Source organism: Drosophila melanogaster, chromosome 3R (genome assembly GCF_000001215.4).
Source record: "Drosophila melanogaster chromosome 3R".
Classification (NCBI taxonomy): domain Eukaryota; kingdom Metazoa; phylum Arthropoda; class Insecta; order Diptera; family Drosophilidae; genus Drosophila; species Drosophila melanogaster.
In genome coordinates, this window is record NT_033777.3 from 13,156,252 (window position 1) to 13,177,165 (window position 20,914).

The window sequence follows — 20,914 nt, forward strand, 5'->3', positions numbered from 1 at the left end:
GTTGGTCCAAACAGGGGTCGTGGCGAATATGCGTTCAGGTGTTGTCCAGGTGCAAGCGACGCGCAAAAGTCATTAAGTGTGGCCTGCAAAGTGTGATGCACCCCGACAACTGAACAAACATTAGGCTTAATTAACTAGACTGGTGTGTTACTCTTTATTAAACTAGGATATTTTAAAATAACAGAATGTGCACCTTAGGTCACAAGTAAAATATAAAACTGTTTCAGTAATCTAAATGATAAATAGCCAAGTTTATATAAACTTACGATGCTTTTGGGAAAATAGACATTCATAAATAGCTGTTTAAACCACAATATTACCTTCTAAACGCATTTAAATATCCTATTGAATTGAAATATTTAATATGTCTCTTTTTATTAAAGTATGTCTTGTTTAGTGTCTGGTAATTCCGTGTAAGCCAAGCAACTTGGACTTCGTGAGTTTCAAAGTGCCATCATGACTTCCAGACTTCGAGCCATGAAGTTTGGGCCATAGCCTGACTACCCTGAAGTTACCGCTTATAACAAGAACATCAACAACGCCGTAACGAGGTTCATGTTTAATGGCCGTGCAGTCGCAGTCCTTCGGATGGAGTAAGGTGTTGTTGTGCCGGAGAGTGGGATGGCTATAGGGCCGTATGACTATATCCACAATCCTGTCGGGTGTCGGGCCAACAAATGCAGCTACAAAGGCAGCCCAAAAGACATGCACTAATATCGTGTGCTGTCCGTGTTGCATTTCTCCCCGACCACGCACCTTGCCCCTTCGTGTGCCATGTTTTTGGGCTTACAGCTTGAACCTGACACAGAAAATTGTATTTTAATGACGGAGCATAGCGTCACTGCCAACGACAGGGGACAGGGCACACGGTACAGGAGCAGCAGCAGGAGCAGAAACAGGGACACGGACTGAAATGCCAGTGGAGACCCCATTCAAGACGTTAATAAAGCGACGCACACGCAGCACATTCCATGGGTGTAAGGTGCTAAAGGTGCGAGGGGGATGTCCTGGACCTGCACTTTCAAAATGAAGTTGTAACTGCCTGAAATCTGGCCTTTCTGGGTATGGCTGACATTTTTTGGGGGCATTTCGCCAGGAGCAGGTGCGACATTAGCAGCCTCCAAGCGAAAGCCCAGGGTCGAATGGCCCAGCATACGTATTCCATTCGAATTCCACTGTTTTCAAAAATGGGATCCTGTGAAGTGTGTTTTTGACTAGCTTTGCATTTTATCAGGACCCTCTCTTTGTGCACCCCTTATAGCCCTCTGTGCGTTTGAGCCTGGTTGTAGGAACACAAGTACACTTGTTTATGCATTGCAGCAGTCATAATTATTGTTAATGGCCATTTGTGTTTTGCCAACGGAGAATGGGTGTGCCTAACCGGAGTGCCCTCATCTATCTCTATATGCAACAACTGCATAATTGATTAAGTCGCAAAGGGTGCAAGTGTGCTTCAAAATTAAAACAAATTACGTTGTATTGTAAAATAGTGGCCTTAAAATTAATGGGAATGGATCTCTATATAATACCAATATATGGACCTTCGGAGTTAAATTTTAATACAATTTACGACATTTTGGGAGCTTGGGTTGATTGCTTAATCAGCTTTAATATTGTCATATCATTCCTTAATATCTCTGTCCAGAATTACGTATTTCAAGCGAAATTCAATCACCATTTCTGGCATCCTGATTAGACCTGGTACTTAAATAATATTTTCATTTTTCAGTTGAGTCCGAGGATAAGGAAAACGAAAAGGACCAAAAGCAGGACGAGTACGAGGACGAAGACGACGACTTGGATAACGAAGAATACGAAGAGCAGGGTAAGCAAGGGGAGCACTCATTGCATAAATCTGCGATAAATATGAAAATAATTTGAGGAAATTTCAACTAATAAATGGCATTTGCCTGTTTTTCCATTCCATTCGCCGCTTTTCCCCCTCTGGCTAGATAATGGACTCACCGAGAAAACGTTCAAATTTGATGATTTCGCTCGCAGGTAAATAGGCCTAGGACTAGACCAAGTACCGCCCCGAACCCATAAACTTTTCGAATCAAGGCCAAACCGCTCCTGGACACTTTTCCATTTGGGAAAATACACACCGTGGAGGGGAATGGAAGAGGGGTCGCTTAAATTTTACTGCTGTTATTTGAAAAGTTATCATGGTCGCCCGCTCGGTTGAACGGTGGTTTTGTGTCGTGATGGTCGTGTTGAAAATTGTAATTGTATTTTTAATTGAAAGGCAGACCAGAGAGTCAGTGCTCGTGGCTACTAATTAAGGATTAGTGTCAGAAATTACTTGTGCCAAAAGTTTTATGGCCGCGAACTCTCGAACTCGAACTGGAAACCGGCGCACACAGATGCCGCAGGCAGCTTAGAGCGGCTGCAACATCACAGGAGCAACATCCTCCGACGAGCAGTAACATCAGCTCACCCTGCCACAACAATTATAATAAAATGACGTCAAGTTGGTTGGCCCGTTGTATTTTAATTGTGCTGCCATTGCCATTGCCATTGCCATTGTTGTTGCAAATGTTTCTAGAACTTTGGTGCCGAGTGTGGAACATTTGCGGTTGCCGCGGTCGCTGCTGTTTTCGGGGTGACCGCCTGGATAAACTCTTAAATCATAATTAGTTAAATTTAGCATAATTTGATTTGAGTTTGGTTTATAATGGCCTGCGTCTCCCCTTTCGACTTTCTCCTCTAGATTGCTGAATCCGAAAATCGTTCGGGCTTGCACATTAGTGCTATCGGATTGGGCGGATATACCCACTCGATCTTTGAAAGCGGCCGTAACTATTCTACATCGCATTGCCTACGGCTGCAAATGTGCGGGAATGCTTTTTCAGGTAAGATAATCATAAAGAATATGTTTTTATTAAATTTTAAATATTTACTTAGCTTCAAGCTGGTTTTAATCATTCTACATGTACCAATAGTAGTGAATGCAATACATTGTTTTAAATCCATTTAAGCGACGTGCACATAAATCAAAGTCAAACGCAAAATACAAATGCCACAGCTTAGCTGCCTCTCATTTTCTTTTTGCCATTCTTCTTTTACTGTCGCTGCTTTCATTTCATTTTTATGGTAATTTGTACAAATTAAGCGGACCTTTTTTCTATTTGTCTAAAGCCACAAACGATATTTACTGCCTTGCGCGTATATATACAATTTTTTTAAGCGGGTTTGGTGATGGGCCTTTTTTTTCGGTCCCTCCGCTGTCAGCTGGAATTTGAACTTTTTAAGCCTTTCACGCGCTGCCTTGAGCCAGAGCATCGGTTGGGTTCTATAGCGACTTAAATATTCAAATGTCTGTGTTTGAGTTGGTTCAGAGCCCCTGGAAAGGATCATAACGCGGTTGTCTTCGAGTTGAAAATTAAATAAATTCGCAGGTTTGATTTGAAGACTTGACTTTGAATTGAAGGTGGACGCGTCGTTTTCTTTTTAGTATTACGATACTAATTTATAGTCCTTACCTTGTGCTTGGTTTTTAAAAAAAATCTTAAAATCCTACGGCAAGTCACAGCTTGAAAATATTATTTACTGTTCTCGAGGTTTTCATTGTAGAGCATTTAACTTTCTACCTTGCGCCGAGTGTTTTCACTTCTTTCCGGATTTCTTTTCAACTGCTTATGCTGCTTTTCACGGCTGGCAATTAAACTTTTCTTTTCGGGCAGAGTTCATAAATCACATTCAGCAGCAGCCGGCTGCACGGCCTTCGCCTAACCACCCAAAAACACCCACCCACTTTTCCAGTTTCATCGGCTTAAAGCGTTGCTTAAAGCTATCGGTTTTTTGGCTTTCAACTAGCGACAGAGTGGCATGCAACCACTGCAGAATGACTTGGAAACGGAGAATGGCTAATCACTGGAGCGGCCAAAAACGGCATCGCATTTTGGGGGACAAAGCCGGTGTCGAGTGTCTCCGCCTTCCGTCTTTCGCATTTCGTACTCCGTGGTCCATCATCACGCTCGCGTCCCTCTGTTCAGGCGGCATGGGTTGCCTATCAGCATCATCTAAGCCGGCTCAATGTCTGCTCTGCACAAGCGACGATTAAAAGGACGACAATGACTATGACGGTGACGAGAATGAGGAACGGAGCACTGGGAGAAATCCTTCTAAACCAATGAGCTTATCAGATTGAGAAAGTACTGCTAAAAACGGATAGGATCTGAAGAGAATCCGAGGTCTTAATGAGAGTTAAAGTTTTTTTCAAGATATCAGCATAAGAAGATTTGATTACTTAAAGATCTGGAAACATTTTATAAGTATTATTTATTTTGTTAAACTTCCACATCAAACACATGAAACATTTAATACAATATTCAATCGTTCATATTAGAGCTTGATAATGCGTTCACTTAATCTAAGTGCAGACTTAATTAACGTTAGTTAATTTTCTCCTATTTTTTTTTTGTAAGCGTAAGATGAGTTTTTTGCCTCAGTGAAGTGAATGGCTGCAGCTATCCATGTCCATGAGGCCATCAAAAGGAGCAGACTGCTGCTTGCCAGTCTGGCCACAAGCAAAACAAAAGTAGCATCATATGCAAAGTCAAAACCACTAATGGGTCTGCGCAATCATAGGATAAATTAAATTCCAAATACGGACGACGACAGTCGACAACGATACAGGGATATTCAGTGGGTTTTGGGTGGGGAGGTGGCTGTTTTTAGGGTTAGTTGTTCGGGTGCGGGGTGGCATTTATAAAGTTTTTGCCAACTGCAAATGATATCTTGCTCAGAAGAGAGACAACCGCAGGCGGCAACCGCAGAGGATTCCAAATGGTGGAGAAGAGGGGCGAGGTGGCGGCTGTTGTGGCTATGGCTGCCTTTCGAGAAACTTTTCATTTGAATTTCAAGCACAACCTAACCAGCGTTTTTCCCGCTCTCCACATCCAAGGCCAAGCTGTTTCGCATCTTTCAACAAGTCTTCAGCGTGGAACGTGACGTCCATCAGGAGGAGCTGCGCCGCCTGGCCATCTTTGTGGTGCGCAAATTTGTCGAGGTAGCCCCGACTAATCCCAAAATCTATGCAGAGTTATTATTTTACAAAGGCATCAGGGAGGCAAATGAGCTGGAGTCGGGCTATTGTGACGCCTACGAAGCGTGAGTACGGGCTACTTGGCCATTGTCTCCTCATCTTTGTGGCTAAAGGGAATGGGATGGATAGGTAGGGCAATCACAATGGCCACATGATTGACTGAGCCGGGGCTTCATCGTCTGTCGTTTAGTTGGCACATGATAAATGATGGCCAGCGGCGAGAATGGAGTCCCTATTGTATTTGCACCCCACGGACAGTAGTGAAAGGGTCAGATCATTTGCATGGCAAGCCAAAATTACGGGGAGACAGTGTGCTGAAAAGACCTGGCCCCATATTTATCGTATTAACTTTACTTGCAGTGGCACCAAAGGAGCCTGGACCGAGGAGCAGGAGTCGGAGCTACGCTTCCTCTTCGAGGAGAACCAGCGCAATCCTGAAACAGATAAGGGTAACTATAAGATTAAAAGTATATATAATGAAAAAAGTGCAAAAATACGCATATACAAATTTATTCAACCATTGAAGTACTTTAAAAATCCGGAAAATGAGTTTTTGCTTGCACTGCATCTGCATTTTTCAAAACTGCCCTTGAGTGTGAATTAAAACTTGAGTCGTAGGAAATGAATGGAAGCAATCACAGCTCCGGCATTCTGGCCACTCGAAAAAGCGACAGGCAGGCATAGAGAGAGAGAGAGGGAGAGTGGCTAGGAATAGGCGGAAAACAACTACTCAATTGTGTCTGTTCTTTCAGATGTGATTGATTGGATTCTGGACAATTTGGTCGACAAGACGCGCAACCGCCGCACCGTCCTGAAGAAGCTGAAGGAACTGGGCCTGCTATTCAAGGCGCCCACCAAGCGTTCGACCAAGTCCGCCCAGAGCGGCAAAAACGTCTGGCAGCCGGAAGAGGATGACGAGCTAAGGAGCTTATATGATCAGCATCGCATTGAGCCGGGTAAGTGGACAATCAGTTTGAGTACACAGAGCAAAGGATGCAATGTAGGTCTCGAAACAAGGGCACAAAACTAAATCCAAATTGATTAGATGTTTGGGGGAATAAGTACAGAAGTCAGATTTTGATTTTACTTACTATTTATTCTTGCAGACTGCCTAGAGCGGCTTGTCAATGAGTTCGCTGAACGACGTAGCAAACAGCAGATCATCAAGCGAATGCTTCAGATTCATTTGATAGCGGATAAATCCGAGATTCTGCCCGCCAAAAAGGGGCGTGGCAAAGACAAGCCCAAGAAAGACGTAGAAATGGAAGGCGAGGGCGATGAGTTTGATTTTGCCGAGGAGCCCATGTTTGAGGACCAGGGGTATAAGAAGCCGAAGTCCAAACCGAAAAAAGTCCAGAAGCGTCAGATGGTACGCACACCCTTGGATGTAGGCACCATTAGAGCTCTAATCGGTCAGGTGGATTCCGAAAAGTATCAATCGGCCATCGAGTGGCTGCAGGAATGCCTGCAAGACGCTAGCGAAGATACCGAGGAAGCAGTCGAGGATGACGATGGTGTGCCTCTCCTGCCTCTAATGGAGAATCAAAAGAATGCCATGGAAGATGGTGATTTCCAAAAGGTCCTGGTCGCCCTGGGCATGCAGCCACCAATTTCGGGAATGGAAGCCTACTGGCGTATTCCTATATATCTGAACTCAGCCGATTTGATATTACGTTCCAAAATCCTGGCAGGAGAAGAGGTTGATGCTGAGCCGGAAGACGAGGCTGCAGACGATGAGGATGGCGAGGAAGCCGAGGAGAGTGACGAAGAGGAGGACTTCCTTGAAAAGCACAGCAGGCAGCGGAAGGAGAACATAGCCACCCAACAGCAGCGAAAACTTGATAGTCTTATGTTCAACCAGAGCGATGACGAAACCGAGCAGCGTGCTCCCCCAAAAGCCAAGGACAAACCCAAGGCCAGCGAAAAGAAGGCCAAGCGAAAGGTCAAAGGCAAAGCCAAGGAGTCAAAGGACTGCAATGACGATGGGACAGATAAAGCAGAGCTCGAGAAACCCAACACGGATGATTTATTTAACCAATTGAGAGCCAAGCGAGCCACTAAAATCAAACTGAGCGATATGGCTCTAAATGAGTCAACAAATGCCGCTCAAGAGGCGGACGATGATGCATTTAACTTCAACTCGGAGGACTATCGTGCCCGCCTGCTGGAACTGGAGGATGAGGAGCAGAACAGCAAGGATGCGGATGAGAACGGCGGTGACAAAGAGAACATTACCAATAAGTCCCTGCAGCGTGCACGTCGCGTTAATGTAATTGACTCGGATAGCGACAACGACGATGATGGCGCCTTGCCCGCCGACAAGACAAACAAACGCCCACGCAGCGACGACGATGGGGATTCTGGCCACATGGATGCCAATGCCGAGGAGGACAGCGATGAGGAGGCCAACTTTTTGGCTCGCAAAAAGCCAGCCAAAGTCGATGGCGAGCCGGCCAAGCGGCGTCGGTTGGCCATCATCGATGACGATGATGAGGATGATTTTTAATGCACACCCGTTCTGCTCTTGATTTTATAGCTCACCGGAATGGAAGCTCGAATAAATGTAACTTATAATTTGTATATCAGCTTTTGTTTGTTCCTTTTTCATGTTCGTCGAGAGTGTATACTGTTTATATGCGTATTGTGATTCTACTAGGAGAGGGTATTAATTGGGCATTATCACACAGTTTGGAAATCCTTTTTGATTGAAAAAACATAGGTGTGATATTCATTTCATAACGCTTATGTGGCTCACAGTACTTTAGTATAATAACCCTATCAATTCTTGATTTTCTAATGTGTCTCTCAATAATAATTACCTATCTATTCGTGTAGCTTGTGTAGTTAAGTTAAAATGTTAATCTGGCTATATGGGTCTTTTACGTTCGCCATGCTGTTTACATTATTTACTGCCTACTGTGGTCGCCTAAGGGTATCTACTTGGCCAACAAAAGTCAACCGACTGCATTGTAACTGTCTGGCAGCAAACATGGCCTAGACCCCGACGACCCTTCCTTCGGAATAAAGTCCCTCTTGGCCAGTTCTATTACCTCTGCCATTCCCCCAGTCGACTTGATGGAATTCCATGGTGGTCCATTGTGAGCAGCACACACTGCCCCACCTCCAGAGCCTTTTGTGTGCCTCTGCTAATTTGGTGGCTTTTGTTGGTCCGTTGCCCCCACTGGGGTGAGCATTCGCCATGTTTCGTGCAATGCATTTTGTTAATTTCTGGCAAGGGTGAGACGGTTCAAGTCCCAGGCTTGGCTCGAATTCGACTGGCAAAAGGCATGCACTTAAGAAAATCTCTTCAATTATCCTTGGAACATTACTAGAGTAAGTTTGAAAATAAAATATTTATTTTTATTGAGGCTACAATGCATACTAAGAAGCTAAAATACTTTTTATCGCATATATACAGTGGTTCTATTTCAGTTCTTGCAGAAGTTTCCTTACACAGATATGTATAGTATTTTTAGTTTTTTTTTTTCATCATCGCTTTGGAAGTTTTTCAGGTGTACTACTTGCGACTGCATGCAAATGCTCCGCATGAGCATTGTGCAACGGCAGTTGCAATTCACACACAATCCACATTGTCGGAAGAAATAATCACACTTAAATGCATTGCTTTGTAGCAGCTTCCGAAAGGGGAGCCAAAGAGCAGCACACAAGTCACTGGCCAATGGCCCCGGCCTTATTGTGTTTTTATTGGATTTTTTGGGACTGCACGTCTAACGAATTTGTGGTGCGTTTCGCATTCGGAGAAGGACTTTTATTTTGTGACACTTTTATTGGAAATTACTCGGCCACAGATGAGAATGCGGTTGATTGGGTAGAGAAGGCTCTTAAAAATAAAATTCAATTCGATTCAATTCAATGATCAGAACCAACTGTCTGTGCTGCTTCCGCTTCTGGTTGCAACGGGGCGTATGCGTGATGTCTCACTATACGTATTAATGAAATTAAGTGCATAAATTTAAGCGGGCTGCGAAAAATCCAAGCTCGCGCATAAATCAAATCCCAGACAGGCAACTTAAGTCTGCGCTGGCTTAGGCACTTCATTTATTTTGCAGCAGAATTAAAAGGACACGACACACGTGTGTGGCACCTGCCAAGGAGTAGGACCCCCGTCCTCCTGCCCTTCGTCCTGCGACATGTCACATTATTAATTTCAAGATGGCGCGCACTCAATTTAAAAGGCAGCAGCGAGTGAGCCGGTGATGAGCAGCTCATAATTTATTTCATTAATTTAATCAACCTCCTTGGCACATGTCAACTGCATGAGCCCTCAAAAGAATGCCACACCTTTTTATGGAGATAGCGTGGAGGTTTTGTACAGCAGCGTTAAGAATAATAGCATATCCTGTCATCGGAACTTCTGACTCTTTATTAAATATTTGTAGAACATAAACATTTACTGTTCCAGGAAGAACATTAATAAATATTTTACTTATGGGTAGCTTAGCTTTCAAGGCAACATATTATTATTTTCCAAGTGTAAAGCTCCTTTGGAGGGTTTCTTACCTCAAAGTAAATTAACTATTCTCTTGTCATTAGCTGTATGTGTAAGTGTGTCAAAGAGGTTGCAAAAGACAGCAGTTATGGCAGAGGCAACAGCAAGCATCATGTTTAAAATCACTTAATACATCGTAAATTATGATAAAACGTGGCCTGGGACTTGAATATCCTTTTTTCGCTGCGCGGAGGAGCTGTTCATTAAACCGAGCTCGCAGTGGAATGTGTGTGCGTGAGCACAATAAAGCGTAACTGCTTTCATTAGGGCCAACATAACAGAAAGAGTTATTGTCCGGGCTTTTCACACGCTCATTTCCATCATTAGAACAAAGGCCGAACAGATAGCGATGCCAACAGCTAACAACCAGCGGATTAACCTAATCTGAGGACTATAAAGGCGGCTTTATTGTGACACAGACACAGGCACACACTTACATTCTCTGCTCGGAAAACTTGCGACTTTTCATCATAACGGGAATAAGGATGTCGCTGACAAGGACGTGGCATATGCAGATAGATGATGGCGTTGTTTGATGAGTTCGCTTTGCGCTTCCCCACTTCCATGGATTTTCTCGATTCTTCCCAACTTTTTTTTTGCATTATACCCTTGCACAAGTACAGCGTTTTTTGTAAAAGGCTTACCGAGAATTTCACATAAATTTTGTATATCAATATTGTTGTGACCAAAATGATTATTTGTGCCACATCATAATTATATACAATAGTTCTGTAAATACTCAGCAAGTAAAAATTATACTGCAACAATCTACTTTAAATTTAAAAGACTAGTAACTCAACTTTGCAGCGTATTTCAGGATAGACGTTCGATCCTTTGAATTTTGTTCGTTTTCTTTTTCGAATGGGCGTTTCTCTTTGCAAGAGTGTGTTTGTGCCCCTGGCACATGTTTTTCTAACAATCACACAATGTTTATACAACAGAAACTTTTTATATGCCGCTCATCTTGGCTCAAATTGAAGCAGATTTGGGCAAAGACAAAAAGCGCCTTTGACGTGTGATAAACACAATGCCAGATTCGCAGGATTTACAGGACTCGCTAAGAGAGAGCTGCGAGCAGAGAGGCACTTTGGCAAAAACTTCACCGACTGCCTGTGGAGAGGTCCTCCCCTTCCCAGTTTTCCCAGTCTTTGTTGTCACCCGATGACAAACACAGTTCAGTGTCCCGTCTTGGCTTTTGGGAAATCATAACAAAAGCAGCCGGCAAAGTTTATTTTCAAAACGCTGAGGCTAAGATACACTTCGTGAAGTGTTTACACTCCGGATGAAGAGGCTTTGATTAGCGACCCTTTACTGAAGAGTTTTTCTGAAACCAAGTTCATGAAATGAATAAATCTGGCTCATTAGACATATATACCATTAGTTACAAGGTATGGTTTTTCCTCTGAGAACTAAAGCTCTGATAGCTTAAATTCGAGCATATGCTGCTAGAATATACCATTTATACAGGTTATATCCGTATAAAATCTCTTGTTTTCCGCAGTGTTCTTCCCATGATTTCTATTTCTAGGTGCTTTGTTTTAGGGCAGCAAAAAGCATGCCTTAATCTGCACATGTGTACTAGTAAAACGAGTCTGGTTTTTTGGAGTCCTTTCTCAAAACACCTAGGGGCGTGACTCGGAAGTGTCAGTAAATAATTGTAAAAAGCGTATGTCATGCACTCTTTAGCCCGGCCCACTTCTGGCACAATGACAGTCTCGAACGGCCTTTGGGGGTTAACCCAACGGATCGAACTGGCTAACTAGCTCGAACCACCCGAAAATTCACCCTGTTTGCGAGGGCTTACGCACAAACTTTGTGGACACTTTTCCTTTACGTCTGATGATGAGGGTTAGGCTTTTCGAGCTGGAAGCCCGAGTTTCGACTCCGTAAGCCGACTAATTGTTATTGTAGTTTATGTTGTTCTCAGCATAAGGGGCTTTTAGTGACCCTCGTGATCCCGTATACGGGACTTATCGTTTCAAATGCTCGTAGGGGGCTTAATTAGCCTAATGGCTGCCAACTTGGCAGCGGCTTTTTTGCCCGATTTTGTGGGCGCTACTGGGCACTACGATAAACAAACATATGACTTAGATTGGTATTTCGCAGTCGGTTGGTTGGGTGTGGGGCTTACTGCATCTTTTGATTTTGCGCCAGATATTTTACACTTAACGAGTCATAAATAAATGCGACTCTTCGACTGTGCGTCTGCGTTTTTCGCCCCTCGACTTTTGCCAATTAAAACATGAATTATAAGCCTGAACAAATCGCTAAGAAGTCGGCCGGCAGTCCGGGCATAAATTCTCGCTTGCCAAAAAGTTTCCTTTTGTCTGGATTTATGGTAGGCGAAATGTGGTTGGATAGCGAATGTGCCAATTTCTTTTTGGTCGGTTTGGTTTGGTTGGTGGTGGAACGATTTTCGTGATCTGCTGAGTTGGGAAACTTTTGTCCTCGTTCGGGTTCTGGGAAACGGGCATTTTGGGGACCGAATGGGAAAGTTTTGGTTCTTCGGATAAATCTAATTGCTGTGGTCAAAGAATATTACTAGAGTTTTTTACAAGCTGCATATTACAAGACTTACGCACAAAGTCAGTTTACAAGTGATGTATTTAATTGCCCTAATTCTTCTCTTCTCTTCTCGTACTCGAATGGAATCCTTACAATAACATTTCTGTACGCTTGCCAATTTTATGCTGTTTACCTACATTTAAAAAAGTGTCGTAAATGCTCTGAGAACACGGTTTCATGGAAACAAATTGGATTGTCGGGCTTTACCGAAGCCCTAACTGCAAATATCTGGTATTTGCACATTGCAGTTGCATTTATTGAAAGTGGCTGCTGTTGGGTGAATGGCCTGGATTTCATGGGTGGCAACGGGGCGTAGTTGGTAAATTACCGGCGCATTGTGGAATGCATTTCATGTGCAATAAATACATAAAAGCTGAAAATTGCCACACCATGATGCATGGGACCGCAGTGGGAGTGGCAGAGGCCGTTGACACGCCCCTCTTCCAACAGCCATTCAGAAATACACACCGAGATTTTTACCCACACCTTTGGCTATATATGTACACGGGCAATTTTCCCAACCATTTTTTTTTTACTACACTTTGCCGTGCTATGCGTGCAGCCAAAACAAGAAAAAAGGGAATTATGCAAAATTCAAGCCTCAGTGATTTTTATTTATGAGCGCCATTGGACAGGGCCTGAAAATGGATGAGGTGGCCAGGACAGTCGGGTAGAGCGCCAACTGAGAGTCATCGCATTAACAGATTCCCGGCTATAAACCAAAATTATGGCGGCGACTCTCGATTTTTATTTGCACTGGCGTTGCAACCTTGTTGATTAAATTGATGGTAATTGCAATCGCAGATCGAAATCACAGCTCTCTCGGGGAGTTCCAAATATCTCAAATAAGTATATTTCTTGATTTAAGATCTGAGAATCGAAAATGATAAGTGCATGATATTTTACAAACATTATTTAAATAATGTAATTTGTTTTATTAACTATTTATTAGTTTCACTTCTTAAAGATACTAAAAGTGGTACTATGCGTAGTCCTTAGTTAATTATTTGCTTTTCATTTTCATTTTTAATAATTAATAGGAATACAAAAAGAAGATTTGAGAACAACCCATAGTTTAACCGAAATTTTGCCGTATTTGCCCAGACAAAATGGCGACGCAGGTGTCGGTTTGCCGATTGTCAGTTGGCATTTAAATGTCGAAAACAATTTCCGCCATAGCATTTTACAGGCCAGGACTGTGTATAGTGTATAAATCAGATCCGTAGCTTCTCGACATTTGAATTCGCTGATAAATTATGTAGCACCTGCTTGGCATGCAAATCGACGGTGGCTAAACATTAAGCACTAAACAAATGTGGAATTTGGCAACTGTGCTTATTTTTATTCACCTCTGTGGCGACGCGTCGAGTAGAAATATGTTTGCCATTTTGTTTGCCATTTTTAATGCTTTCTTTTATGTTTTCTGTGCTCCGGGCCCTGCGATTCCGGAGCTACCGGAGCTACGTGGCATTTGCCACCGCTGCGGGCGAGTGCGTGAGTTTACGGTTTATAGGACTCCGGAATACGTGGCCCGCGCCCGGGATTACGTTTATAATCTGCCGCAACTTTGGTGTGGCTGTTGGTCGGCTGGGCGGTGGTAAATTTGCAAAATGCGTGAGCTGACTATCCGGTTGCGATTTGGGATAGGCCGTTGCAATCTCTAGTCGCTCCAGTCGCTCTGACATTTAATGGCCGCAAATAAATCCATGTGACTGGCAATATACCACTGCAGGTGGTTTTTAATAAAGTTCTGACGAGGGATCGATATCTCGGTTTGCCATTTCCCCTTTTCGGAGTCTACGCTTTGCAGAGGCTTGGAAAATTCGTGGGATAAATGCCAGCTGAGTGTGTCACAACAGCATACTACCAAGAAATTAATTAAGCCCCAATAAAGGACACCTAAAAAAGTGTCTAACTGTCTGATAAACGTTGACCATTGGACACTGGAATCCTTTTACCCATCTTTTTCAAAATTGTGTGACATGGGCTTCTTTTTTATTGGGGTATGATATGTGGTGTTTTTTGAATAGACTTTTGGCCAAAGTATAAGTGAAAGTATAAAAATGGTTATTTTTACCAATTAACTCTAATGCTCCACTTGAAACAATCAGTATCATTTCTTTTTTTTCACATATGTCCAGTAAACTATATTTAGTTTATAGGATGGTTGTATAAATTTTCTAATCTCTAAAACTCTAAAACTCTAAATAAAATTCCTCTGTTGAACTGAGCATGTGGACTTATTAATATGTGATTAACAATCCTCTGCCGCAGGGCATTGCATAACAACAAAAAGGTTAAGCTAATCAACTGTTCAACGTTTAACAAGGGTTGCCGGCCAGAAAATCCTCAAGTTTGCATGCCAGGCGGTTGAGCAGCTGCCTGATAACAAGATTAAAAACCTTTCAGCGTCGGAAATTGAATTCAAATTCGACACACAAAAGTATGCACAGAATTGAGGGCTTTTCCATTTTTACCCCCGGTCTTTCCTTCTTTTTTTTCTAGCCGCCCAGCCTCTGTCTCGTCTTGGCAGCAAAATGACAAATCGAGGCAGGCAGACTGCAGCCGTTGCGGAGGCAGGGCAAACATGTGAAGAAAAGAATGAGTAAATGCCACTTGGAAGTCAAGCAGGCAGTGCTAACAGTCAGCCGAAGATAGGGACGTGCCCACCACCAGTCCTCATCCTGCATGTTCCAATCCCGCACAGGCAGCCAGGCAGCCATGCAGCCAGCGAGTCAGACAGTTGGGCAGGGCCAACAGGGCGGACAGAGCTCACTGAAAGGCTTACGGCAACTTCGCTTATAACTCATACGCCTAGTGGGCCCGGAGTGGAGACCACGCTTTGCGGCTCAGTGATGCCGCCAACGAATTAAACTAGACAGCCTGAAATAAAAAATATTTTATTTTAAAACCAATTTTGAACTATTCTGAAATTTAACACGAAGATATATGCAGTTGGACTTATAAAGCACCATAAATTTATAAAGACATATTTATAGAGGCCTTTAATATTACAAGTAATTGTATATATTTATACCTGACTTTTAATTTTATAAAATTGATTTTCTAAACTTAGTTTAATATGTATTTTCATAGAATTAGGATATTATGAATATATTTTGCCTTCAAACTGTCATTTCTGCCTTTGTAACCTGCTCAGCATAGTCGAATTTCAAGTTTTAAGTATTATTACATTCCTTTACCCTTTTCAAGCGAATTTGTCTGAGTATTTTTTACCCCTCTGCAGCCCCCTTATCCAGTTGCTGACTGGATTTTTTTTTGTATTCCGAATCCCCGAACTTATTATTATTGACTTTTGGCCCGGGCGTTGGCGTCGATGTTGGGCTTGACTTTGGCGTTTTCAAGTGCACGTGTCTGGCGGTCTGCGGCGCAGTCTATGCAAACAGGCCGAGGGCAAAGTTACCATACAATCGCAATATATATCCATATATATATATGTGATGAAGCTATTGAGCCAACATCTTTCACTGCATTGCGCCCTATGAAGGCAGTCCCTTTCTGCGCCGACTTTCTTGGCACTTTATTTAGATTTTTAGTGGCATGTAACATGTTGTGCTCGTCCGCCTCGCACATTCACCATTCATATTTGCACATTAGATTATTGCATGCCTAAGCATATCCTATGGGCCGAAGGAATAAGGACGATGGATTGTGTGCACTTTGGCTTAAGTTGCTGCTTGAGACTTGCACAAATGTTTGCCATTTGTTGTTGCCATCGATGGCGATGGGAAATATCAAATAAATATTATTTCCAATCTTGGCTGCATATCGTTCTTGTTCTGATTTTCATATTTGAGCGCATTCTTTGTCAGCTTAGTCTTTGGCGTGCGTTTCAAGTGTTTGCGAAAGCCCTTGACTGCAAGCATTTTGTTTTTTTTTTTTGACATCCAGGTGTTTGTGGGCTCTCCAATTGAGAGTCGAGTGTTTATCACTTCTGAAAATATGTTTGTGTTTACGCATTCCGCCACTAATCTATTCTCAAACCAAAAAACAGCGAGCAATGTGACCTCATGGGGGTCTGCTGTATTCGACTGATAGGACCATAAAGCACAGCTGCTCTTGGAATCAAATGGGACTTATGCCTGGATTAGTACTTTTTGTTGCATATGTGGCAACCTGTATAAATTATTAAAGTAAAGTAGGCTATTATTAGCCTAACTCGGTGCTTGGACAATAAAAATAAAAGAATTAAAAGGTGATTAAAATAAAAGACCGTTAAATTAAACAAACGATGAATTCCAAAGTTGCAAGAACATATAAACCTAATCCTAACCTAATCAGGATTCATATTGTGAACCAAATTCAGGGATTGATTTTGGTTGATATACGATGGCATGATTCTCATTCAAAAAAAGTCATATACTAATTAGAAATGTAAATTTTTGTTGGTAAAAGTCAACTCAGCACGTAAAGCATAAACAAAATGTTCCTACACCATTATTTTGTTATGTTTTCTTTTAAGAAAATTGCAATTTGGCAAAAGTTTTTGATAATCCAGAAGAGTAGAGATAATTTGTGTTGCAAAATTGCCGGATCAAGAATTCACAAGCCCAAGAAGTTGGATGAGTAGCATGCAAAAGGGCAAATATATAATATGTATACAAAACAACTGTTGTAAAATTTTTGTCATACGAATGCATAAATATTTTAGCCGAACAAAGGACCAAAAATAATACCAAAAAACAGGATAATGCCGGCAGGGTGGTTTTTCCGCCTTTTTACCACCTACAGGACATTCTAAATTTTCAACAGCCCCTTGCGTGTGTGCGTTTGTATGTGTTAGTTTATGAAAAAACATTTTGTGGCCACACAGATGTAATGGCTTACTGTGCGAGTGCCATATAATAATTCAAGTACAAGTGTGCGGGTCTGCGCTTGTATTGTTGTTGATGTGATAAACGCGTCTGGAATTATAATTAAAGCAAATCTATGAAAGCCCGTCCATGTGTGTGTGTGTGTGTGTGTGTGTGTGTGTGTGTGCGTAGGAGTTTTTCGCATTTTACGTGCCTTCATTAAAAATGAAAACATTCCGTCGTCGGCTTCTGCAGCTTTTCTTTCCTTTGATACTTGTTCGCCACGGCAAACGTCGCTAAATTCTAAGTAGACTATAAATGTTTTTACATGTGTAGGTGCGTCTGCCCGTGTGTGAGTTTGACTTCCTCGGGTGCGACATGTTTCTCTTTCTTTTCCTGACAGTTTGTGTGTGTGCACAGGGAAAATGTATCTTTTCCCTTTGTTTACTTTACTTGGACAGAGTATAGCCCAAAAATTAAAACCAAATTTTAATTAAAACTTAAAATGTCTTTGGCTTATTTAAAAAAACGCTTTTTGGTTCAAATACAACATTCAGTTTGATATTTATTCAATTCAAATATTATGTAATAAAATAATTTTATGGAATACTTCGAATAAATAAATTTAAAATGTTTTCCTTAATCTATCCAAAAACGTACATAATTATCTCCAAGTGTAGGTGTCCTTGGAGTGGGGCACAAAAAGTTGTCATTGCTTCTGCCGTTGTAATCTTGGTAATAACCACAAAAATTATTATTGTTGTTGTGTTTGTTGTGGCTGTTGAGGTTGTTGTTATTGTTGTTGTAAGTGCCAATATTGTCATTAGAGTGGCTTGTTACGCAAAAAGCAGCCACAACAGCAGCAACATCACGACCAACGGCAACATCTTGCGGCGTTTTTCGCATTTGCGTCTTTTATTTTTGTATTTCGGTGAGTATGCGACACGTTGACTTGCCCCAAAATGCCTTTCCCCACTTGTGGGGCACACCTCCTCCTTTCGAGCATCATTATTTTCGTCTTCCTTTGTTCATTAAACGAACATGAAACGTTAATTTAATAAAGTCGAGCCGGAAAGAACGTTAGGCCAGAGGGTTGCGGCACTTCTAATTGAGCAACAGTTCGGTTTCCATCGGCATAGGGAAAGAAAAACAGAATAGGGCAAAACACGCATTAAATTGTTTATTTTATGCTTACAGAAAATAGGACAATGAGCACACGCATTAAAAATAGACATATTTAAAGGCAATGTTCTCTTAGAGTTTCGCTTGGTCTAAATGCATAATAAATTGTTAAATATTAAAACTCTAAAAGGATAAAATCCTTCCAACGGGTCCCACTTTGCTGGTGGCTCACTGGTGTGGCTGGGTTCGCATCATCGACCGCATCAGTGGGTTGTCCCCCAGTGGTTGTTCGGTTGTTCGGTTGTTCGGTTGTTCGGTTGTATGGATCACAACAGGAGTTTGAACTTTCGTGGAAAGTTTTGGCCACAAAGAGCAGCAACAGTGTTTCAGGGGAGGCCATATTTACGGTGATGCCGCTTTTATTAGCATAAATATTTGTCAAATACAACAACGCGGTCCGTGAGCCAACAACAATATCATTCATGCGAAAAGTTTCAAGTGTTTTCATTGGAATCGACATAACAAAGGTATGACAGTGGATTGCCTTAAGGTATAATTGCGCGTATATTCATCATGAGTGCGTATTCAACCCCCATTTTGTTTCATTAAAGCGACCTGTGCCCGGAGTTTTAGCTCTTCCCGAAACTTGCTGACTTTTGCGGGGGGTTAAATTGAAGAAATGTGTTCTAATTAGCAACACACGCGTCCCATTTTCTCATCCCCGGCTTGGCAACCTGGTTTTCCAGGGGAAACTTCAACGCTACATGAAACTTGTTGGGAAACTCGCATTAGCCCGTTAAAGAAGAGCAAAGGGGCATACGGAAGTTATTGTTTTCGTTAAAAAGATACAGGGCAAAGGCTTCTCTTCCCAAATCTCTGTCCACAAACTGGGGCTATATTCATAAGCTATCGGAAAAAGATTTCATTTATGAGAGGCGATTATGCAAGGTAATGTTTTGGTTAGGGATGCAGGCGAGATACAAGATCGAGTACAGAAAATATTTAATTGATAATGATTTTAAAATCTTAGCTTTTATTTCAAAACTAAATAAATGTGATGGGGTAAAATGAAATTTAATTGAAAACGTTATAAAATATTTAGAAAATATATTAATCCCTACAATTTTACTACGTGACTCATTACGATGGAATTATTTCTCTTGTCATCCCTGTTTTCTAGATAACGACACTTGTTGGGCATAGCTGTTGTTAATCCTTGGCAGGTAAAGGGCCCCGAAACCAACTGTGAAAACATCATCCCCCAAATGGACCATTCTTGGGGTCCAGCCAAGCCTCCCGGAAAAGCAGCACCATTCATGCTGTCGCTTAATATCTGATGCTGAACACTGGAGAAGCTACAAAATCGAGCACGAAAATGGTAGTAGTTAAATTTGCGATGGACTATTTGGCTTGTCTATTGATGTGCGCGCATTAAAAAACAATTTTGTGAACAGCAGAGCGGTAGCAGCAGGATAACTCCAGTTCCCTCCAAAAAAGCGGGCAACAATGAAGCCTTAAGTGGACTTTTATTGACTTTAAGTCAGAACCAATTTCGGGAATTTATCGAACAGAGTCCGCCGAGCCTTCATTACGCCTGGGGTCGGGTAGATGAGCAGGACAACTAAGCTGGCCAACCGGGAACAGGAACTGGAAATGCTGATGAGGACGAGGGACGTGAGCCTTCCCAGCCTGTCTGGCATTTGCCTAGCTCATCAATTTCGCATTCGATAAGCGTCGTTGTCGCCGCTGTCAGCGCTTGTTGATACTTACCATTTCATTTTGTCCATTTCAGTTCGATTTTTTATATACTTCCTGACAGCAGCAATTCCTAAGTATCCCGTCATATCTTGGTTGACAAATAATTGCGGGCATAATGTACACTTAATATGGTCTTTCTGCCAACGAAATATGAATTTTAAAACAAATTATCTAAAAATACTGAAATATTTACGATAATCTGATATAATACCTTATGCAAAAGAGTGGAAATACTTTCATATCAGGAAAACGTAAGAGCTTTATAAAGGCAATAAAGCGCCTTGTATTTTCCATATTGCGTTTACTTTTACTGTCGCAACATGCAACATATTATATGTACATATGTGATTCTGGTTGGCTGCAAATATGAAATAAACTCCATTGCACAGAGACTTGTTCGGAATGCCTGACAACATTTTAATAATGTTGCGAGGACATTTTCCGCAGGGAGTGCCATCTTATGTGTTGGCTTTTTGCTGGCTCACGACGTCTATTCGGCGCCGGCTCTTTGCCAAGTCCCATGTCTTCTACAGGCTTGGCATATGTATGAATAAAAATTTACACTGTATGTTGAATACCGCAGAATGAAAAGATTTTCACATACCCAAACAGGTCAAAAAGCATTCGAGTATAATAAACGATTTAGTAGGCATATTCATTTGCAACTGACCACCGTATTTGCCTGCGACTGTTCGCTTAACTTTTGAACTTTTCAATTCAGCCGAGCCGTATGCGAGGCACTCTTTGAAAGGATGTTTTCAAACCGAGCGAACAAAGGGACCCTTTTGGCTATCTGCTTTTCCTTTCGTGGGGAAAGTTCAGGGTCATCCAAAGCTGCGTAAAATGCCAAGGTTGACGGTGAAAGGTTTTCACAGCAGTCGACTTAAAGGTGAACCAAAAATGTTTTCTTTTTAAATTAAATTAAAACTTAATAAAACCAGTTACAAAAGATTGCTCATAGTTCATCATTTTCCGTTGGCATAACATCCCTATAGGCATTATTTTTTTTTTTAATTTTGATTAGTATTTGATTCCGCCAGCGCATATAATGCATTGAGCTATTTATGGATGTTGTGGCGCCGCGAATAATGCGAATGT

General features: G+C 41.9%; 1 protein-coding gene across 1 annotated transcript in view; it reads left to right on the forward strand.

Annotated features, from left to right (window-relative positions):
- timeout overlaps window positions 1-7,625 on the forward strand; it is a 75,226-nt gene extending 67,601 nt beyond the window's left edge. Inside the window, exons 12-18 of the mRNA NM_079617.3 lie at window positions 1,730-1,825; window positions 1,953-2,001; window positions 2,711-2,852; window positions 4,907-5,112; window positions 5,408-5,496; window positions 5,800-6,003; window positions 6,154-7,625. Of these exons, the coding sequence (NP_524341.3) occupies window positions 1,730-1,825; window positions 1,953-2,001; window positions 2,711-2,852; window positions 4,907-5,112; window positions 5,408-5,496; window positions 5,800-6,003; window positions 6,154-7,553 (2,186 nt within the window). The 3' untranslated portion in view covers window positions 7,554-7,625. The remainder of the gene's footprint in view (window positions 1-1,729; window positions 1,826-1,952; window positions 2,002-2,710; window positions 2,853-4,906; window positions 5,113-5,407; window positions 5,497-5,799; window positions 6,004-6,153) is intronic.
- The last annotated feature ends 13,289 nt before the right edge of the window (window positions 7,626-20,914 follow it).